This window comes from Furipterus horrens, unplaced genomic scaffold (genome assembly GCF_987537825.1).
Source record: "Furipterus horrens unplaced genomic scaffold, mFurHor1.1.pri manual_scaffold_1, whole genome shotgun sequence".
NCBI classification, from domain to species: Eukaryota; Metazoa; Chordata; class Mammalia; order Chiroptera; family Furipteridae; genus Furipterus; species Furipterus horrens.
In genome coordinates this window covers 192,842,455-192,861,707 of record NW_028327171.1, presented here as the reverse complement: position 1 = coordinate 192,861,707, position 19,253 = coordinate 192,842,455, and the positions used below count along the sequence as shown (strand labels likewise).

Here is a 19,253-nt window from a genome sequence, read left to right as displayed (position 1 = left end):
TATTTTGCTATACTTTGAACTTTTTTATAAGTTTGTTGTTGTTTTAATTTTTTTAAGACAAGAATAGAAAGGAAGGGAGGGAGAGAAGGAGGGAGGGGAAGGAAGAAAGGGAGAGAGGGAGAAGGGAAAGGAAGGAAGGAAAGAAGGAAGGAAGGAAGGAAGGAATGAAAGAAGGAAGGATGGAAGGAAAAGAGAGAGAGAAAGAAAGGAAGAAAGGAAGAAAGAAAGAAAGAAAGAAAGAAAGAAAGAAAGAAAGAAAGAAAGAAAGAAAGAAAGAAAGAAAGAAAGAAAGAAAGAAAGAAAGAAAGAAAGAAAGGGAAAGAAAGAAAGAAGGAAAAAAGAAAGAAAAGAGTGACTATTCTAAACAACAAAACAATCTTCAAGAACAAGGGCAAATTTGCTAAAGTAATCATTTTCCTCCCCCAATAAAACACTGAGAAGTATTTTTAATTGCTGCATATCAAATGTTTATTCTTTAGCTTCCTACTACTACTAAAATTCGTTTCATAGGTAGCTCCTCTTAAAACCAGTTTTTATTTCAGTAATTCACTTTGAAATATCCAATGCTGAGGATGAGGATGCTTCAGGGTACAGCTAAGACAACCAGATCTCCTCCCATCCTGATCCCCCACACAGAAAGCTGCACATAATTTAGGGAATACCTCTGCAAGGCCAGACAGTTTGTTCAAGTCAGCTGAAAACAAAGAATACCATACTTGATTCAAATTACAAATTCAGTATTGTACTGTACAAATCCAGCATTACACATTCTTAAAATAATATAAGCATGCATAATGACAAATCAGGTCTTACTTTTAAAAAGTAAATTATAAACAGGTAACTACAAATTTTGAAACTACTAAATAATCCCATTTCACTTAAAGTTAAAAATGTTGATCTGTCATCCTATTCTCTATTAATGAATCTGTCTCTATTTTGCTCTTGAGGAAGGGGGTTGGGGCTGGTAGGATTAAGCAAAAAAGAAAAAGAACTCATGGACACAGACAACAGTATGATGATTGCAAGGGATAAGGGTGTGGGTAGAGGTGGAAAAGGGTATAAGGGTGATCAATGGTAATGGAACAAATACAATAAAAAATAAACTATTAAAAATACTGTTGAATAGACATTGACTTTCAGAAGTCTTTGGCATACACACCAGAAGTAGAGAAAATATCTAGGCTAAGAATAATCATATTACATGTATTTAAGAATCTTTCTAAACAAATTATATTTGAAGGGGGACTATCTTGAAGGGCTAGGCCAGTTTTCAGGCTGAATGGTTTCTAGAGAGGCAATCATGCTGAAGTTCTCTGACATATCTGTGCTTCTTCATACATTCTGGTGGTACAAATGCAGACTCATCCACTATGGTCCCCAGGGTGACTTCAGCAGCTGGGGGCAAGAATATATTGTTGTCCCTAGGTCAGAGGTATCTCTCAACCCTCCTACAGGTTAACAGAGGTCATTTCAACCTGTCAAGCCCAGAGGCAGCATGGCTGTAGTTTGGCAGTGACCTCCAGAAACTGCAGCTTTCATGTTGAGTAGATCATTGGCTCTACCCCAGGACAATGTTTGACAGTTATAGGTTTTATTTGTTTGCAATTGTAATATGATATACAAAAATAGCCTAACTTGTAATTAATAGCACCTTGAAAACATAGATAATAATAGAAAACAGGATCATAAAATGAAGACACTGTTCATTCTGGCCAATGTTTCCTACCACTAATACCAACAAGTCAAGAAAGTACATCATTTTAATTGAATTTGGGGATTTGAGTAGCAAAAATATTCTTGTAGGAAAAATATAAGTAAACTATATTTACTAGGCTGTGACTATATATAATATATTAATATATATTATATATATATTTTATTGAGCAGTAAAGGCAAAATATAGACATAACTTTCTACTCAGAGTCTCTGTCAAGTAGTCATGAAGAAGTATTTTTAAATGGAAAATTGAGAGTAGAAGGCATCTAGACTCTTGGTGGAGTAGTAGATTGGGGTTCAGAAGTTGGAAAGAGTACTGTGTACTCATGTATTAGTACACTATAGTTATATGTTGACACCTCAGAAATAAAATAGCTACAATTTTGAAGTAACTCCTGCTATGGCCTGATTTTAAAAGGAATTCTTATCGTACAAGAAGAAGAGGTAGTCTGTTCATGAAATGTGGACAGATGCTGGCCCTTGGTTGTCCATTTGCTTTGTAGATTTAGTACCCTTGGCATATTTTTAAAATGTTTGTAGATGTGCTTGTTTTATTGACTGGTGCATTGCTAGAATCAGATGTGAAGACAGTGATTCCATCCCAGCGATGTCTATTTGTTGAGCACACATGAGCCAGGCTTTCTATAAAGATGGTGTTGAAAGGGTGTTTGTTTTGACGGAACTCAACAGTACTGAAGCAGTCTGTTAAAATCTCTGTTGACTGATAAAGTCACTGGTCCAGATTGAACAAAACACCAGTAGAAGATATATGCAGTCAAATCAAGTCAGACTCTTCATGGCCCAGGAGATAATGAAATCTTGCACTTCACGTAGTGGGGAGATGGCCAACATGGTTCATGCCTAGGGACTAGAGAGTCCCAAGTTACGAGTGACATCTGTAACAGAAATTTAGCATAAATTCTTTAAAAGCTCTCCATGTGCCTATTCCCTTCAACAAGCTTTCCCCTTTTCTCTGCCTCTTGTAAACACATGCATGCACACACACACACACACACATACACCCACAGGCACACCCCATCCAAACTCTTTATCTTTTAAGACCAAGCACCAGTTCCACATTTCCCATGAATTTTTACTCAGCCCATTCTCAACTCCTATAACAGATATTATCTGAACTCCATATCTCACATTAAATGAGTACTTTTGACACTACCATGTGACTCCACCCTCCATCTAAACATATCACATCTCCCAACGACATTACAAACTGACAACAAGGACTGTCTTGGGTCTTCCCTCCCTCTATCCAACATACATTACTTAGCTCAGTGCCATTCACATAATAATCATTTAATAAATATTTGACAGAGGTGCTGAGCCAGGCTTCACTTGGAATTGTGTATGTGTAACACTTTCTGAAAATAAAGAACAAAGACTCTGCCTCCCCTCAAGAAGCTTACACTCTGGCCATTTCCACAATTATTTGTTTAAATCTAATTGCAAGATACATGCTAGGCTTGGTAGATGGGACATGAAACCACCCACCTCTGATTTCAGCTCCAGCTGGGGTAGACACTGTGCATGTTGACTGTTCTAGTACTCTGAATACAATAGCATCAACATGCATTTATCTGCTTTTCTGCCTCGGGGCTTTCTCTGAAGACTTGTGAGCCAGCTCATTTCAAGCACAGGGCATAGCTCAGCGATGAGGAAGATTAACATGCCCTATAGGCAACCTCAAACCAGTGGTGATGCCCCACTTATGGAAGATATCTGTACACTTTGTAGAGATCCTGTGGCCTCTAGCTGAGATCTCAGTAATGCAATCTTCATTTGCTTTTCCTTATTACCTGTCTCACTCTCCCTTCTCCCTCATCCTTCTTCTTGGGGTCATCTTCCACCTAAACTACTTGCACTCAAGTCTGTCTCTCAGGGTCTACTTTCAGGGTTCCATACCAAGGCAGGCACGTTATTAGGAGCAAAGAGATTACGAGATATGGTTTTGTTTTGTTTTTTTCAATAGAAAAGCCATATGCAATACAAGTTCTTTCTGTTCAATCTCTGGAAAACAAAGAAGTCAATTCGATTTCTCAAATCTAAAAAATGAGGACATGGACTAGAAAGTTCCTTCTCATACTTTAATTCTGTGATGACAGATGTTTTCTGCATTTCTTTACTATAAGCTCTTCACCGCTGAGTTGTGGCAAAAATACAATGGCTTCTGCCTAATTGTATACCTCATCATTGCAACCTCAAAAGCATAAAACTTACACATTTTCCACAATAGATGCTTCAAACGTTCTGAATGCTCCTCAACTTAAAGACACTCAAGTTGACAACACTTACTGTTAATAGAAAAAGTCAAAGTCCCACCTAACTGGCCTTTTGTGACATCCAAGTTCTTTAAACTTGCATGTTTTAACAATATTTTCACCAACTCTTCCCCTTGGTAACACCAGCCCATATCTCTCTCCAAATCTCAGTTGAAAATCTCCATATATCTATGTATCTCCCACAGTGCCTCACTCAGAGTTTACACTTAAACTTTAATAGTCAGTAAATCTCATTGTATGACTTAATGAACTTTTTAATAAAGAAGTCTTAGAATCATCTAAATTTTTAAAATATCAATTGGAAAACTGCCCTGATACAACAGTGATTTATGAACTTGTTTATTTTTTATTTTTTCTCTATCACATCAACTTTTTTTTTTTTTTTGGTTTTTCAATTACAGTTGTCCCATTTTTCCCTATTGCTCCCCCCACCCAGCCCACCCCCTCTCCCACAATCATATCCCTCCCCGTTGTCCATGTCCATGTGTCATGTATACACGTTCCTTGACTAAACCCTTCCCTTACTTATCCCCCTTCTCTCCCTCCCTCCTCCCCCCTATTGACTGTTATTCTGCTACTTGTCCTATTTAGTTCATTTGTTTGTGTTGTTCATTAGTCTCCTGTATTAGGTGATATCATATGGTATTTTGCTTTCTTTGCCTGGCTTATTTCACTAAGCATAATTCTCTCTAGTTCCATCCATGTTGTCGCAAATGGCAGGAGTTCCTTCTTTCTCTCTGCTGCATAGAATTCCATTGTGTAAGTGCTGGAAACAGTCTAAGTGCCTATCTGAACTTGTTTATTTTTAATGGTAGTTTACAAATTTGTTTGTTTTCAATGCACTGCAGAAAACATAAATTCAGTTTTTCACAGAATATACTAAAATTCAAACTTAGAGGCATTTCCTCTACCTTTAAAATCACAAATTAAAATTCTAAGCTTACTGTGAAGAAAACTCTTCCCTTCCCAAACCCCTAAATGTCACTGTACCTGTGAGTCCAGGCTTCTTAGCTGTGTTCACTGCTGCCATGATCATGTATTCACTATTATGGTTATGAGCATTAGATAGATACTTCTGAAAGAAAAAGTCGGAAACATGGTTTGTCATCTGCTTTCCCCCATCTCCATCCCTGTTTTCTGGTCTGTTTATTTGTTTTTGTTTTATTTTGTTTTGTTTATTGTTTGCATTCTTTGCTGAAGTGGTATGTGGCAAATGTTATAATAGGACTTAGGCTCCTGGTTTCAGGCTAAGTAGGAGAATGATATTGAAAAGTAAATATGGATAATATGAAAAGTAAAAAGAGCTTTCTGCTGAACTAACTTTCTCATTTCTTGCCTTTATTGTTCTTTTCCCAATAGATTAGGTCATAGGCCCTATCTCACTCTCTTCTTTATCTTTTTTTTAATATTCCATCCTGGCACAGATACACACAGTGTCTGATCAATGATCATGCTGTGGATACACTTGAGTATTAGCATACTTGTGTATTATGCAGGATGGTTTAAGTTGTTTGAGAACCTGTATTGTGAAAGACTAAAAAGAATACTCAGTGCAGAAAGATTTTTTTTGTCATTATCGTTGTTGTGTTATCTTTCTCCATGGCTTTTCACTGGTTTTCTTTAAAAACAAAGAGTCTTAATAATTTACCATGCAAAGAAGCTGGCCCTTTACTTCCTAGCTACTACTCATACCTTATAAGACTTTCTCATTGATTATTTCTTAATTGACCGATTGAGTGAAACATAACTGCTTCAACTTTGTCCTGATTATTAGGATGCTTAGAATCGAATGTGAAGTCCATGTTAAATAATTTTTTAAAGTCAAAAGCATCTATTTTTATTTTTTATGTTTTTACCTTCCTCCTAACTTTTTGTCTTTCATTGGCCTCATTTTTATTGAATAATAGTAACATATATCTGTAATGCCATTGAATAATTTAAAAAATAAAACATCTATAAAATAAATAATTTTCTGTTCCAAGCTAGTAGTTTAATTAGTAGGCATATCTTGAGGAAAAGAAATTATCTACTTGTTGATTAGTTTACTCTGGCAAGAGGATATGTACTTTGATGAGTTAATAACCACTGATATTCCTCAGTAGCGCAGATGCAAGAAGAGAAAGATATTGCTCACCTTCTTTGTAAGCCAACATAAAAATATGGATCCAAAAATGTAGACTACAACAAAAGCTGCGCATCCTGTGGGTAACCAGAACTTCAGTTGGCAACAAAGCTGTGATTCTGGGTTAGAAAAAAGATATGTTAAAAAAATTTTCTAAGAAATCTTCTCTTTCAGTGCTCAATTACAAGTTCTTTTGCCAAATTTAAAAGTGCTATTTAATCAAATGAGCTTGTCTTCATTACAACCATAAAATTCAGTAAATAGTAAAAAACATCATTTTAGTATTACAGTAAGGATCCAAAACTAAAACCTAAGAGACTCTATGCACATATGTTTACAAATGTGGTTAATAAAAAGGACTGTTTGTTTATATTTTTGTAAAAGAATGAGTGGAAGAAGCAATGGCATAAAACTATTATTTTCAATCATCTCCCTGCATTCCACAAACCAAGCATAAAACCAAAACCCTAAGTGTTAAGTAAATAGAAGTAATAGCCATTAACCCATGGGCTTTAGTATTTGTCTTCATCTTCCTGATTTTCAATGGCATATGTGTTTTAAAGACAACATGACCTATTTCTAACTCAGCGGTCTACATTATTTAATTCATATTACTGATGAATACTAATTATTATTATTAATAAATCATTCTTTGCATATTTTCATTATAAATGATTGCCATCAATAGCACTTAAATGAACTCCAACACAAATGATACTTATTTGTTTCTTTTCATTAGTGAGAAAAGTTGTCAAAGTGAATATGTACACTTACATTGAGAAGATGAAAACAATGTCTTACCATAAATATGCAAATACTCTCTGCAAAAAGTCTCTTGAAAAGGAGGAGGATCAAAAATTGATAAGTTGCAGATGTAATAGCTGGCATGAGAACTGTCCAAGTTATTCAGAAAAAAAGAAACACTATAATTGGAAAACTGACAGAATTTCAGATTCTGAGTGGACGGCGTGTTTCCATTTCCCTTGGTTTTAGAGAGCTCACAGATTACTTGTGTCCCTTTCAGCAATTGCATTTTAAATTGCTGGATATTCTCAGGGAATTTGCATAAAATTTGTATACCTCCATTGTGATATGTAAACATTTCAGATTTGGCACAGTGATTGATTTCTCCTGGATAAAAAGAAAAAACAAAACAAAACAAAGTCAAAGTAATATTATATGAATAGATTGTCCTAGTAATTTTATTTGAATACAAGAAGTAATCTCTTCATAAAGTCACCTCTATTGTACCAAAATGAAAGAACTTCACAACAACAACAAAGAACACAACAACAGAGCACCAGGGGAAAAATTGGGACAACTGTAATAGAACAAATTTTTAAAAAGAACATGACAATAGTTAAAACTGTATCCTAGAAGAAATCAAACCAGAAATTTGTTTGTCATATATGGATATATAATATGCAATATATTAGATAATGTATTTACAAAGTATGACTCAAACAGATATGGTTAGTGCACTTTGGCAGCTTCCATATTGGAAACAGATGTTAAATATGTAGTAATGCACCATAATTTGTGCAAGGAATGGAATACTAATCAAATAAAGGTGATGGGATTGGTTCTAATTTTCAAGAAGAATCAGAAAATGCCACTTTAAGGAAATGACTTTTAATATTGAAATTGAAGGAGGACTAGCACTTAGACAAACAAGGAGAATTTGGGGGAAAGATTTAGAGAATGATGAAGTTAATAAAAAACTTTTAAAAGTACAAATAGCTTAAACTAAAAATAATTTATTATATTTAAATACATATATTTACATTATACTCTCCTGCTAGAGCTTAAAGAACAGATGAATCATTTTCAAATGATAGAAATGTGTGTCTTCTCTGAACCTTATCCATTGAAAACTAAATCAAGGTCTAATGAAAAACTTAAGGCCCTAAATTTTTGCTTACAATTCACTCTTTCAAATAACTTTTAAGCTTATAGGAAAACAAGGTTGTTTTTGTGAGCTACATAGGGATCACAGAAGGAAAAAGCTGAAATGGTTTTGGCCTGGTTGCAGATTCTGAGTTATTAGATTGTAAACTCAAACTGCTCTTTGCCTTCCTTTTATTTTAATTTTTTATTTTAATGTGAGAAAGTTTTATGCTGAAATTGCTTGAGGAAAGTATTTTCACGACAGTTTTTTACTTATTTAAAATCTCTGTCCTGGTCTCATGGCTCAATTGGTTGGAGCATTATTCTGTACACCAAAAGATTGCAGGTTCAGTCCCCAGTCAGGGCACATATCTAGGTTGCAGGTTTGATCCCCAGTGGGGTTGTGTATGTGAGGCAACTGTTGATGCTTCTTTCTCACATTGGTGGGTATTTTTTTTTCTCTCTCTCTCTCACCTTTCTTCTCTCTCTTAAAATCAATAAACATATCTTTGAGGACTAAATAAATAAATAAGTAAAATCTCTATCTTTGTTCTGAAATATTTGTATATTTTTGCTTTTTACCACCTGGATATACATTTATTTTATATAGAAAACATATTGTTTTGTTGTTTCTTTACTGTCATTTAATGTTATATCATAAACATCCCATTTTGACATAGTCATCATAATTATACTTTTAATGATTGTTTTTTAAAAGGCTATAATGTAATCTATCATAATTTGTTCAAGCATTTAATAGTGTTAAATATGGGGTTTTTAACATTTTGCTTTCATGTAAATATCATGACATTTGGTCAAATTATTTTAACATTATTATGACACTGTATATTGCTATATTGCTGAAAGAAATGCTTATATTTATGGTATGACTAGCATTATGCAGGAGGATTCATTTACCACAACTCCATTTGCACTAGTTGCTTTAATTTTATTTAAGATTTACCAGAGTTACTCATTTTTCTTAAAATCTGTAGGCTTCAATTTATATCTCTCATATTACTAGGAAATAGATTTTTCAACTTGGGGTTTGCTTGTGAATATCCACACAAGTATTCTAGCTTTTAGTTATGGCAGTCCAGGTCATTCAAAGTAATTTCCATATCCAAGCAACTAAAACGCTGAATGAAATGTATAAAAATAATATTATAAGGATTATAGAGCTGACAAAAAGAGAAGAAATTACTAGGTTAAATTTGAAGAACCAGAACCCAGAGAGATAAGCTGAGTTTAGGAACTGCTTTTACTCTGACAGCATTTGTGTTCTCCCATATTCAAACTTTTGTTTTCCTGTTTCAACTCCCAGAGTGTGAGAAGTGCAAAATCTAGTAAAAGACCATTTCCTCAATAAGCTGGGATCCAAAAAATTACATTCTTGGAGTCCAAGTAAACCAAAAGTAAATCAACCCTCATGCTAATTATAGCCCACCTTTGAATCACTTCAATGGTCCACAAGTCCTCAATTCTTAAATATTGTTTAAGGTGATTTTGGATTCTTCTTACCCATAGGTTTTTGAAAGTAAAAATGCAAACTATTCCAGGGAGAAAAGATTTACATCCTAGGTCTCAAATCATATCTATGGATAATATTTAAGACAATGACAAGCACACCTTAAAAATAATCAGACACAAGGGAAACAAGATAACAGAAACAGCTGATCAAAATTTCTCTCTTTCTCTCCCCCTTCTCTTTTCCTCTCTCTTTCTCTCTCTCTCTCTCTCTAAAATGAACAAACATATCCTCAGGTGAGAATGTTTTAAATAAAAAAATAAATAAATATTTTAAAAGTATAGAGAAAATAATGTTTATTTTATTTGTAAAATAGAGGGAATAATATAAGCAAAGGGGAAAGAACCAATAGTATGAAAATAGATGAAATCTGCATTATACAAAAATGAAAGTTGTTTTGCTTGAAGACTTATTTGTCTGAGTAAATTATGTTGCATTATTATTATTTTAATGCTTATGTCTCTACCGTCTTCTATAGAGGATAAAATCAGTGGGCTGGTTTTAAGTTCCTTTAGAAATGATCAGAGTAAATTCCCCAAGGACTTTAGAATGGCAGCAAGTAAACCACAAAGACATCTTGGAATAAAAGTTTCTGTGGTCACGGTGTGTACAAATAGATATAAATGCATTGTCTTCTCTTTCTGAAGATGGTTTTGCCATCTATTATTTTCCCTTTTGTGTCCACACAATGACTTATAACCCAACTTAAGATGTAATGTAATGGTCAGTGGTACAGGATGGTAGAAGTCCAGTGCAGAGACAAACTCTGGCTCTAGGATTAGCGATCCTCTGTGGCTACAGTAACCCTCTGAACTTCAATCTCTTCATCTGTGGAGTAAGGAAGTGAGAACACAACATTTTAGTTCTTTCTAACACTTACTGTCTATGGATCCAGAATCAGAACATACCCACCATATGAGACTAAAAATAACTGAGAGAGCTATTTTTTGCTATTGGGTCCTCCAGGGAAGAAACCATGTTCCCATAATCCTCTCTCTGTCCAAGCATCTTACTGGGTTGTTTCATAAAGTCAGGAAAAATTAAAATGAATGAGATTATCCTACTTGCCCAAGGAAGTGTTTAGGTAGGGCTAGGAAGACTAACTAAAATTTCCTTGAGTGACAGTGCCAAGGGTTTGTGTCAGTGACATCAGAGGAGTAACTGGAGATTCCTTCCAAAGTGTCATTTCTCCTGGACATGCTTAAGTTTTCATTTTATAATAGTTAGTCTAAAACTTACCTAGGTCACCTCTTTATTATTAAATGTAGTGATAACAAGTCTGACTTTCCATATACTGAATGCTTCAACTTTCCAGCTGGAAAACCACGTGGCAAATCTAAGTCTGCAATTCGAATGATTTAAACTAAAGGGATCAAGTATGGCATTTAATCAATTGCTTCATAATTACTTTGGTGTCTGTCTATAGAACAGATATGCTAAAATACCTGATCACAAATTCTCCTTAATCTTTGGTGACATTTGAAAAACAGTATCAAAAGGAGGTTACACCTATAACCATGACTAAAGAATTTAATGGATACACAGACAATTTAAGGAAAGCCTTCACATTATTTTCACATAGCTACAGAAGCAGCTAGAATCTTTTGTTCACCCTCCCTGGATGTTCTTATCTCTAATGCTAATACTCAACCAGGAGTACTAATAGGATAACACCATTTTTATAGCAGTGTTGGTTTTAACTGCTTGGGTGTCAAATCTGTTCAGTCAGTTCCTCTGCTATACCAGTATTTTAAAATTGTGAGTGTTTCCTTTACCAATATCTTTTTTCTTGCTCCTTCTTCCTTTCTCTTGTGCTTAAATTTTCTTCACATACCACCTCTTAATATAAAATCATCCTCCAAAATATTCTCTCCCATTCTATCTTATGTATGTTCCTCACATGCCTTAACATACCATCTCCATCTCTAGTACCCATAACTTCTCATATACATTGTCTGTCTTTCAGAAACCCTGTAAACACCCTCACATTCTCATACTCATTTCCCATAACATAATTCAACTTTTGCCCAGCATCATATGCAGTCAGACCTGGTATACTTAGAAATCCTACATCAAGTCTGATTCTTTAATGTGCAAGCCACTGATGGCTTAGACAGTTTAGCTTATTTGCCTTTAAGGTCACAGAACTTCTTGAGCATGTGAAAGATTTGGGGTTTAATCTAAGGTTGGAGTGCCATTAGCAACAACCAAGGGAAGTGTAATTAAAGCAGGCAACCACATGAAGACTGAGTCTTACAGAACAGCTGTTAAAATCTGTCTACAGGAAGCAAGGCTAATTTCCTGTCCTGTTTTATGCCCAGGAGAATGTATTCACTTCTCCTCCATCTAAAGTACAACTGTCCAAACTAGCATCATCCCTCTCTGGGACTACAAGAGCTTCCTAATTCTCTGCTGTCACTCTTGCCCATTTCCCACCTATTCTCTTCAACAAAACCAGAATGATTTTCTAACATATGCAATTGAATAGTGCCATTGTCCCGCTTATAAAACATCTAGGGTCTTCTCATTTCACTTAGAATAAAATTTAATTCCTTACCTGGTTTCCATGACCTGCATGACCCACCTTATTTCTCTAACACCGTTTTATAGCAGTCATTCACTACACTGCAGTCACATCCCTCTTCTTCCCATTCCTTAAACAGAAAAAGCTGGTTCCCAGGGCTTTGAAATTGTTTTTTTCTTTGTATAAAATGTTCTCTCTCATCTTCATATTCTTTTTACTTCTGTAGCAACCATTGACCACATCCCAAGTCATTTTCTACATATTACCTGAAGTAAAGTATTTATCATTGTCTGAAATTATCTGGTTTATTTGTTTACTTGTTTGTTTTCTGACTACCTTACAATAACATAATCTTTAAAATCAGGGACCTTATTCATCTTATTAGAGACCTATCCCAAGTACCTATAATAGCACCTGTTATATAGTAGATCCCAATGAATATTTCTTGGATGGATGGATGGACAGAAAAATAAATATGCAGATATTTATAAATCTGGGAAGATGAAGCATTGAATATAGAATATAAGAACCAAATGGCTATTACAAATGATCCAGTTAAGCCTTTCATTCTTCATTTACATTTATCAAGCAAACTGGGGCCAAAAAAGCGCACATCTTGCGCAGGATACCTCCTAAACTGGGATGTCAGATTCTGATGTAAATTATCTGTCTGAGTTTTGAAGAAGCAGGTACTTCACCTGTAAATATCCCCCAGGTTTATAAAGACTTGTTTAGATTATTGATTCTCTTGGCTCTTTTATGTCTAAAGACAGGTCAGGTTTAAATCCGATTGATTATTTGAATTTCTAGAGTGCACAGTCATTAAATTTGCCCAATGTACAGGGGTCCTGGGACCAATGATTGTTCTAATATACCCAGATGTTTCACAACCACAGCATGTCAGTTATCTGTGACATAAACACCATCCTATATCTTTTAGCATTTAATACATTATTAAAAACACAAAAGGGATATGTTCTCTCCAATCCTGTTGATGAGACTTAAACTCTGAATATTAATTCTTAGTTTTGATATTGTTTCTCTTTACTTCTTGTTGATACTGTTAAATTACATTTATAACATTACTTTTGATATCAACTGACGATTGTTTTCAAGACAAAAATAAAACTTTTTATATTAGGTGATTTCTTCAGGCTTTCAAATTTTTCAGGGGATAAGAGCATTTGCATCTTCATTTTTGGGGAAGCTGTTAAGAAAATATCTGAAGAAAAAGTATTCACCTGAGAATTGCACTATGGTATGGTTCAAAAGTTTATTTACAAGTTGATTCTTCTAATATCTAAACTACTTCTTCAGTATAAGATGGTCCTGCTAGGATTCTTTGTAAGCAGTTGTATTATCTCTGGTTGAAAATCTTTTGACAAAAACATTCAGATAATTCATATAGTGCAGGAGCTGTGAGACAAATCAGCAACAATTTGACTTTATTCTTCTTACCTCAGATTTCTAACCACAAACCCCCCAAAGGTGTCAGAGTGTTAGAGAGATAAGATCTCTTGAGTTTGCAGTTATTGATAGTGCTTATTAAACACATTTTCTGTAATCAAGTAATGTAATCTTTAGTTGAGCACAGCATATACATGTGACTTACAAGGCAAAGTTCTAAAAATTGCAATGTTTATTGTGTTACATTTGGTCTTTGACTAATAAATTCTAAAATATGTGTTTTCTACTACTTCTTTCACCTTTCATAAAAGTATTGACTTTTTTATAAGTCTGCTAGCTAAAAATTTTATATATGCTTCATTTCTATACTTACATTATTATTCAAAAGTATTCATAATCTAAAGAAACAATTGAAATCAGTAGGAAGAGTTGGCAAAATAAGCCTCATCCAAATTCTTAACATTTGCAGGAAAGAAAGCCAAAAATGTGAAGAAAAAAATAAGAGAAAATTTTAAAAACAAAAATGTACACACATACACACACACACAATTTGTGAATTGTTTTATATTCTCCAAGGAAGTCTAGTGGAGAATAAAACAACCCTTGGTCCTCTAAGTTAAATGAAAGATTAGTTTCATCTGGTAAAAACAAATTTTCTTCGAGAAAATGGAAAAATCCCAGTGGTGATATAAAACTTTATAGCAAATATTTACAAACTAATTAATTTGCAAACAAGTTACTTCTTTATTATTTCATTGCCATCAATTTGAAATTGTCCTACTAGGAAAATCTTATGAGATTAAACAGACTCAATTATTTTCAGGGGACAGAGAAAGAGAGTTTTATCAGTACCCATGAATATCCACAATTCTTTTCAGCTTCAACTGCTGTGCAAAGCCCTTTGTGCACACAGACAGGTGTTCAGTGGGTGAACTCATTTACATTTAAGGCTCCAACTCTCCTTTCTACTCCAAGTGACCCACACTTTTCTCTCAAGTCCACCCCACCCCTTGGCTCCAGGGAATGTTTTAATTTCATTTTAACATCTCTATCTGGAAATCTCCTGATATATCAAGAGTAACATTTCCAAACTGAGTTCAATATTCACTCACAAACCTAAACCTCATCCTTTAAGAGAGTCACTAGTCTGACTCTCAGAGGCTCAGAGTCTTCCTCATTTCTCCCTCTCTGACTCTCTTGATTCAACTGGCCACCAAGTCCAGTTGACTAGCTCAGGGATATCTCTTGAATTCAATTTGTTTTTCTTCACGCCCATTGCTAATCCAGATCTTTTCATGTTTTCCCTCACCTGTAAAAGCATCTTCTTGACTGTTCTTTTCAACAGCAGCCTCTCCCCTTTAAGTCCCTCCTTCAGATTCTTCCCAAAATTGTAATTCTCGAAAGTATTTCATTCTCCTCCTTAAAGCTTCCATTATATTGTTGTTTATGAGATAAAAAATCAACTATTTTTGGCATGACACAAAATCCTTAGACAATCTTCCAGATCATATATTCAAGCCATACTGAATTTTTTGGCCATTTTTTTACATTGTTACTTCCATTTCCATAAATTAAAATGTTCTATTACTCCTTTATCTGCCTAGAAACCTTCATCATTTGTTAAGAACCATCTTTAATTGGCCCCTGAAACTCCCCCAAGACGAAGATTCCTATCTCTATCCTCTAAACAGTACTTTGCTTATACAATATATTTGTAATTTACATATGCTTACAGCATAATTATTTTGCCTATCTTTCTCATTTAACCATCCGATTCACAAGAATAAGGACAACACAATGCTCCCCTAAACAACCCCAGCACCTGAAACACATTAGAAGCTCAATAATATTAAATAAATGAATGCATAGAAGAATATAAAAGTTGGACATGGTTGCCAAGTATCCTGCAATAGACTGGGAAGAGCAAGAAAAACAGGGCAAGATCCTATTTACTAGATATTGAAGAATACTTGTTTCCCAGTCTAAAGATGAAGGCTTATACTGAATGATTCCCAGCCAATTCTCTGAAGCCCATAGGTCTGGAAGTAATATAAATATCTAAGCTTTCAAAAGCTTCCAAAACTAATACCAACAATAAATCATAAGCATGGAGTGCTTCCTCTGTATTGAGTACTGTGTTAAATGCATTACATGCAATATATCATTAGACGTTCATAACAACCCTTCAGTCAGATTTTCTATTTTTATCCCTGTTTTACAGATGAAGAAACTGTGGTTTTGAATTACTGGCCAAAGGTTAGAGAGTCAATAAGTGGTAAAGTCAAAATTTGGACCTAGACAATCTGAAACTACAGTCCACACTTTTAAAGATCCACATACTTTTTAAGAGCATAAGGCTAGATTTGGAAGGTATTTTAAGATATTTCTTTTCTTTAAGATGTACTGGATATATAATAGTCCCAAATATTTAAAGTAGTCACATTCATGCCACGTGCATGCTGTGATTGAAAGGGTTATCATACAACAAAAATATATAATTTCTAAGGTACTAAACTACATGTACTTAGCACCTTGAACCTGCTACAAAATCTGGGTCTTTGCTTTGAAGGGGTCTAAATTCTTAATGATTATTCTGTGACTTATCTGCCTATAGAAATATAAAAATATATGGATTCACATATACAAAAACACCTTCATCGTAATTAAATAAATACAAACAGGTACTACTATGAAATTTTTGCTTTAGACCTAGATAATAGAACATGAGAAGAACTTTAATTGTGGGTGCAGTAGAGGTGCTGTTGTTGTTGTTAATGTTGTTGTTCATTGTTTCTCATGAGTGAAATTTTTTGGTGCTGAGCCCTAAAAGAATATAAATGTTGTCTATTGAAAGTCTGATTTCTCAAATTCAAAAAAGTTACATGTAAATGATCTTTAATTGCTTATTGAAAGTGCCATGTCTGTTACATCAATGGCTCAGACAAATAAGATTCTATCAGAACCAGTTGTTGACTGAATCAACACTCTTGAGTCTGTCTTTCTCTTTTTTTAAATATAAATGTTGGAAGGGACATTCAAATTTCAAGTCTCCACATTGAACTTAAAAAAAAAAATGTCATAGTTAGCCTGTGGAGGTAAACAAGCCAAGCTGTACAACTTCAGGAGGTAGAGGCCTTCATTGGTATGAATACATACATACGTACAGAAAAATTCAGTGTTCCAACAGAAAAAGAATTTATTGAAAAGTGTTTTTTTTTAAGTAGTGTTACTTACTGCTGTGACATTTCAAGACCCCCACAGCTTTGCCTAAGGACACAAACACATCTGACATAATTCACACATACCTTTTTTTGTGACTTTAAAATTTTTTAATTTGTTTTGGTCTTTTATTTATTTTTATTGCCCAATACAAGAAAAATCTCACAAAATTTCATAGACCTAAAATGTCCAAGCTGGTTCTCTCTATATACAGCTATGTTGGGATTTTGCTTTCATTCTCAACCTCATTTTGCACCGTCCCCAACGCCTTCCTTCTCTATACTCAGGCACACCTGCCTTCTTCCAGTTCCCTGGCCTTACTTTGTTCCCTCCTACCATAGGTGCTTTGCACCTTACTCTTTTCATGGTATGGAACATTCTTCCTCATCCTCACACCATTCTCCCCATTTACTCCTACTTGTCCTTCACATATCAGTTCAAGTACCACTTTCACAGGGAAGACTTTAATGAACCACACTTCCCCACCCCTCTTCCATTCCCACCCAGTATAGACAGGCTTCTTTATTACATTCTATGATAGAACTGAGATCTCTGTGCAATTATTTGATAAATGTTTCTCTCTCAGTCATTCAGTTAGCTTCATGAGAGTAGGGAGTAACCTAGTTTTTCTCATAGTGTACTTACAGCAGCCAGTACAGTACCTCCTGCATGGCAAGTACTTGGTGCTCTATGAAAAATTGGGTCAGTGAATTAATTAATTAATTAATTCTGAAGCTTTTCATTTGTTGCTAATGCTGCTAAAGGATTCCATTGGGTTGTAGAAAAGATATAGTTAAGACAAGCAAGTTACCCCAAACTGCCCTTGGGACTTATAAGTAGACCTTAATTCCTTATTTCTCATTCTTCTTTATTTAAGAGCATTTGAGCCACTTTGAGCCACCACAAGATCAAACATTTGACCAATCTGCTTTTTGATTTTTTGTTTTTTTATTCAAAAAAAATATTCTATTTCTTTGTACCACTAAAAAAATATTATTTCTAGATAAGATTATACCTACAAAAATCCTTCTTTCACTTTTAGTGTTAATAGAACTCCCCAATTTAATTTCACTTTTTTTCCCCAGCCTCGGGAACAAGGCTCAGAGTTAAGGATAAAATAAATGGATTACTAAATAAAATGTACAGAGTAAGAAGCAGTAGAAACACACATATTAATCTAGTTGTTGGTAGCATTATTTAAATTGTTCAAATAGAGTCTGATACATACCATCTAAGAAAAAGAATTGAGGACTTCAAAATGATTTTTTTTAATGTCTACAAGGGCTGGGGAATGTTTTTACATCATCCACTACTCCCTGGCCTTTTAGAGGAACTCTGACGGTTGATGCTGAAATAACTCTGTGGAGGCCTGGGCATTTTTGACAACAGACCACCAAGATAAGATTAAAATCAAAAAATTTTTTTCAAAGTCCTTTCATTTCATTTTCTCCTTCAGAAATAATTCCCAGCCCAATGCCAGGACTTTAATTTTCATTCTGTTGACACAGCCCTTTTGCCTTTCATCTTTCTCTGAGAATAGCAAGCCACTCTTCTACTTTATCCACTAAAAGGTAACTCCAAGCTGGTAATTTAAAATTTTAATGGGCGGATGAAACTTTTTTTTTTAATCTTAAAACATAATATCAAAGGAAGTAGTACAAACTCCGTGCCGTCAACAGTGACACAGGTGACAAATGCCCTTGGCCATCCATGTACTTGGGCACTCTGCAATTGTTCTGATTTTCAGAAAAAAAACAAAACCCTTTCTATTTGGTGCCTACATTTTCTACCTTTGATTCTTCTTACTGTTCACTTGAACTAAATAAGAAATATTCAATAGGCCACTTACTTGTTAGAACTTCAACTTGGAAGCAGAAGAGAAAGATATACCAAAGGTCAGACTTCATCTTTGCCAAGAACTGATAAAATCCTCTCCTTCAGTGTTGAAAAAAAATGACAGCAAATTCATCTTGTCAGGTGTTTTCTATTTGCTAGAAAGGAAGTGGTTTTGTGGGGGTTGGTGCAATGTGAAGACAAGGAGGCATTTTTTAATTGATGACAGTTGCTGTCTGAGAGGCATTATTGCTAAGGGTGCTAAGCATAATCCATGGATTGTTGATGAGTTTGAGGACACAGGAAAACTCAACCCTCATTCTGGTTCCAATAAAAAAAGTGAAAGAGACAATGCCTATTCTTTTCAGACCCACCTTCCTTTTCTGAATCAATAGTTACTGGGGAAAACAGGATCTAAAAATAGCCACATGATGCATAACATATTCTGACACATTTCTGTCCTATGCTATTTGTTTGAGAGAAAGAAAGCCTTTGAAATAGGACAAGAAATGAATGAAATTATTACAGAAATTAAAATGAAGATATATGAAAGATGAGCAATGCAGTAATCTGAGAAATAATATTTAAATGGCATTCATTGTTGAGTATAATTTTCCAAATGATGGAGCCAGTTTTAATTCAACTTAAGCCCTGCTTTGCATATTACAGAAAAGTCTGGAGAAACCAGGGATTTTGCATCTATAGCCTCAGATGAAAGCAAGA

At 34.6% G+C, this 19,253-nt stretch overlaps 1 protein-coding gene across 1 annotated transcript; it reads right to left on the bottom strand.

The window, feature by feature from the left end:
* Positions 1-449: 449 nt before the first annotated feature.
* Positions 450-18,632, bottom strand: ICOS (inducible T cell costimulator). The gene is made up of 5 exons (XM_090268569.1): positions 18,547-18,632; positions 6,934-7,263; positions 6,145-6,251; positions 5,001-5,085; positions 450-2,612 (listed from the first exon to the last, which is right to left on the bottom strand). Exons 1-5 carry the CDS (start codon positions 18,602-18,604, stop codon positions 2,578-2,580), a joined length of 615 nt encoding a protein of 204 aa, XP_090124695.1. The 5' UTR covers positions 18,605-18,632; the 3' UTR covers positions 450-2,577.
* Between the last annotated feature and the right edge of the window lie 621 nt (positions 18,633-19,253).

What these genes read in the sequence shown, in the direction of transcription:
- ICOS (XM_090268569.1), bottom strand. Translation starts at nt 18,604, where the DNA reads ATGAAGTCTGACCTTTGGTATATCTTTCTCTTCTGCTTCCAAGTTGAA. An exon ending in CCAAGTTGAAGTTCTAACAA is followed by an intron (nt 7,264 to 18,546) that starts GTAAGTGGCCTA and finishes CTTTTTATCCAG; the next exon opens with GAGAAATCAATCACTGTGCC. An exon ending in AGAGTATTTGCATATTTATG is followed by an intron (nt 6,252 to 6,933) that starts GTAAGACATTGT and finishes TTTCTAACCCAG; the next exon opens with AATCACAGCTTTGTTGCCAA.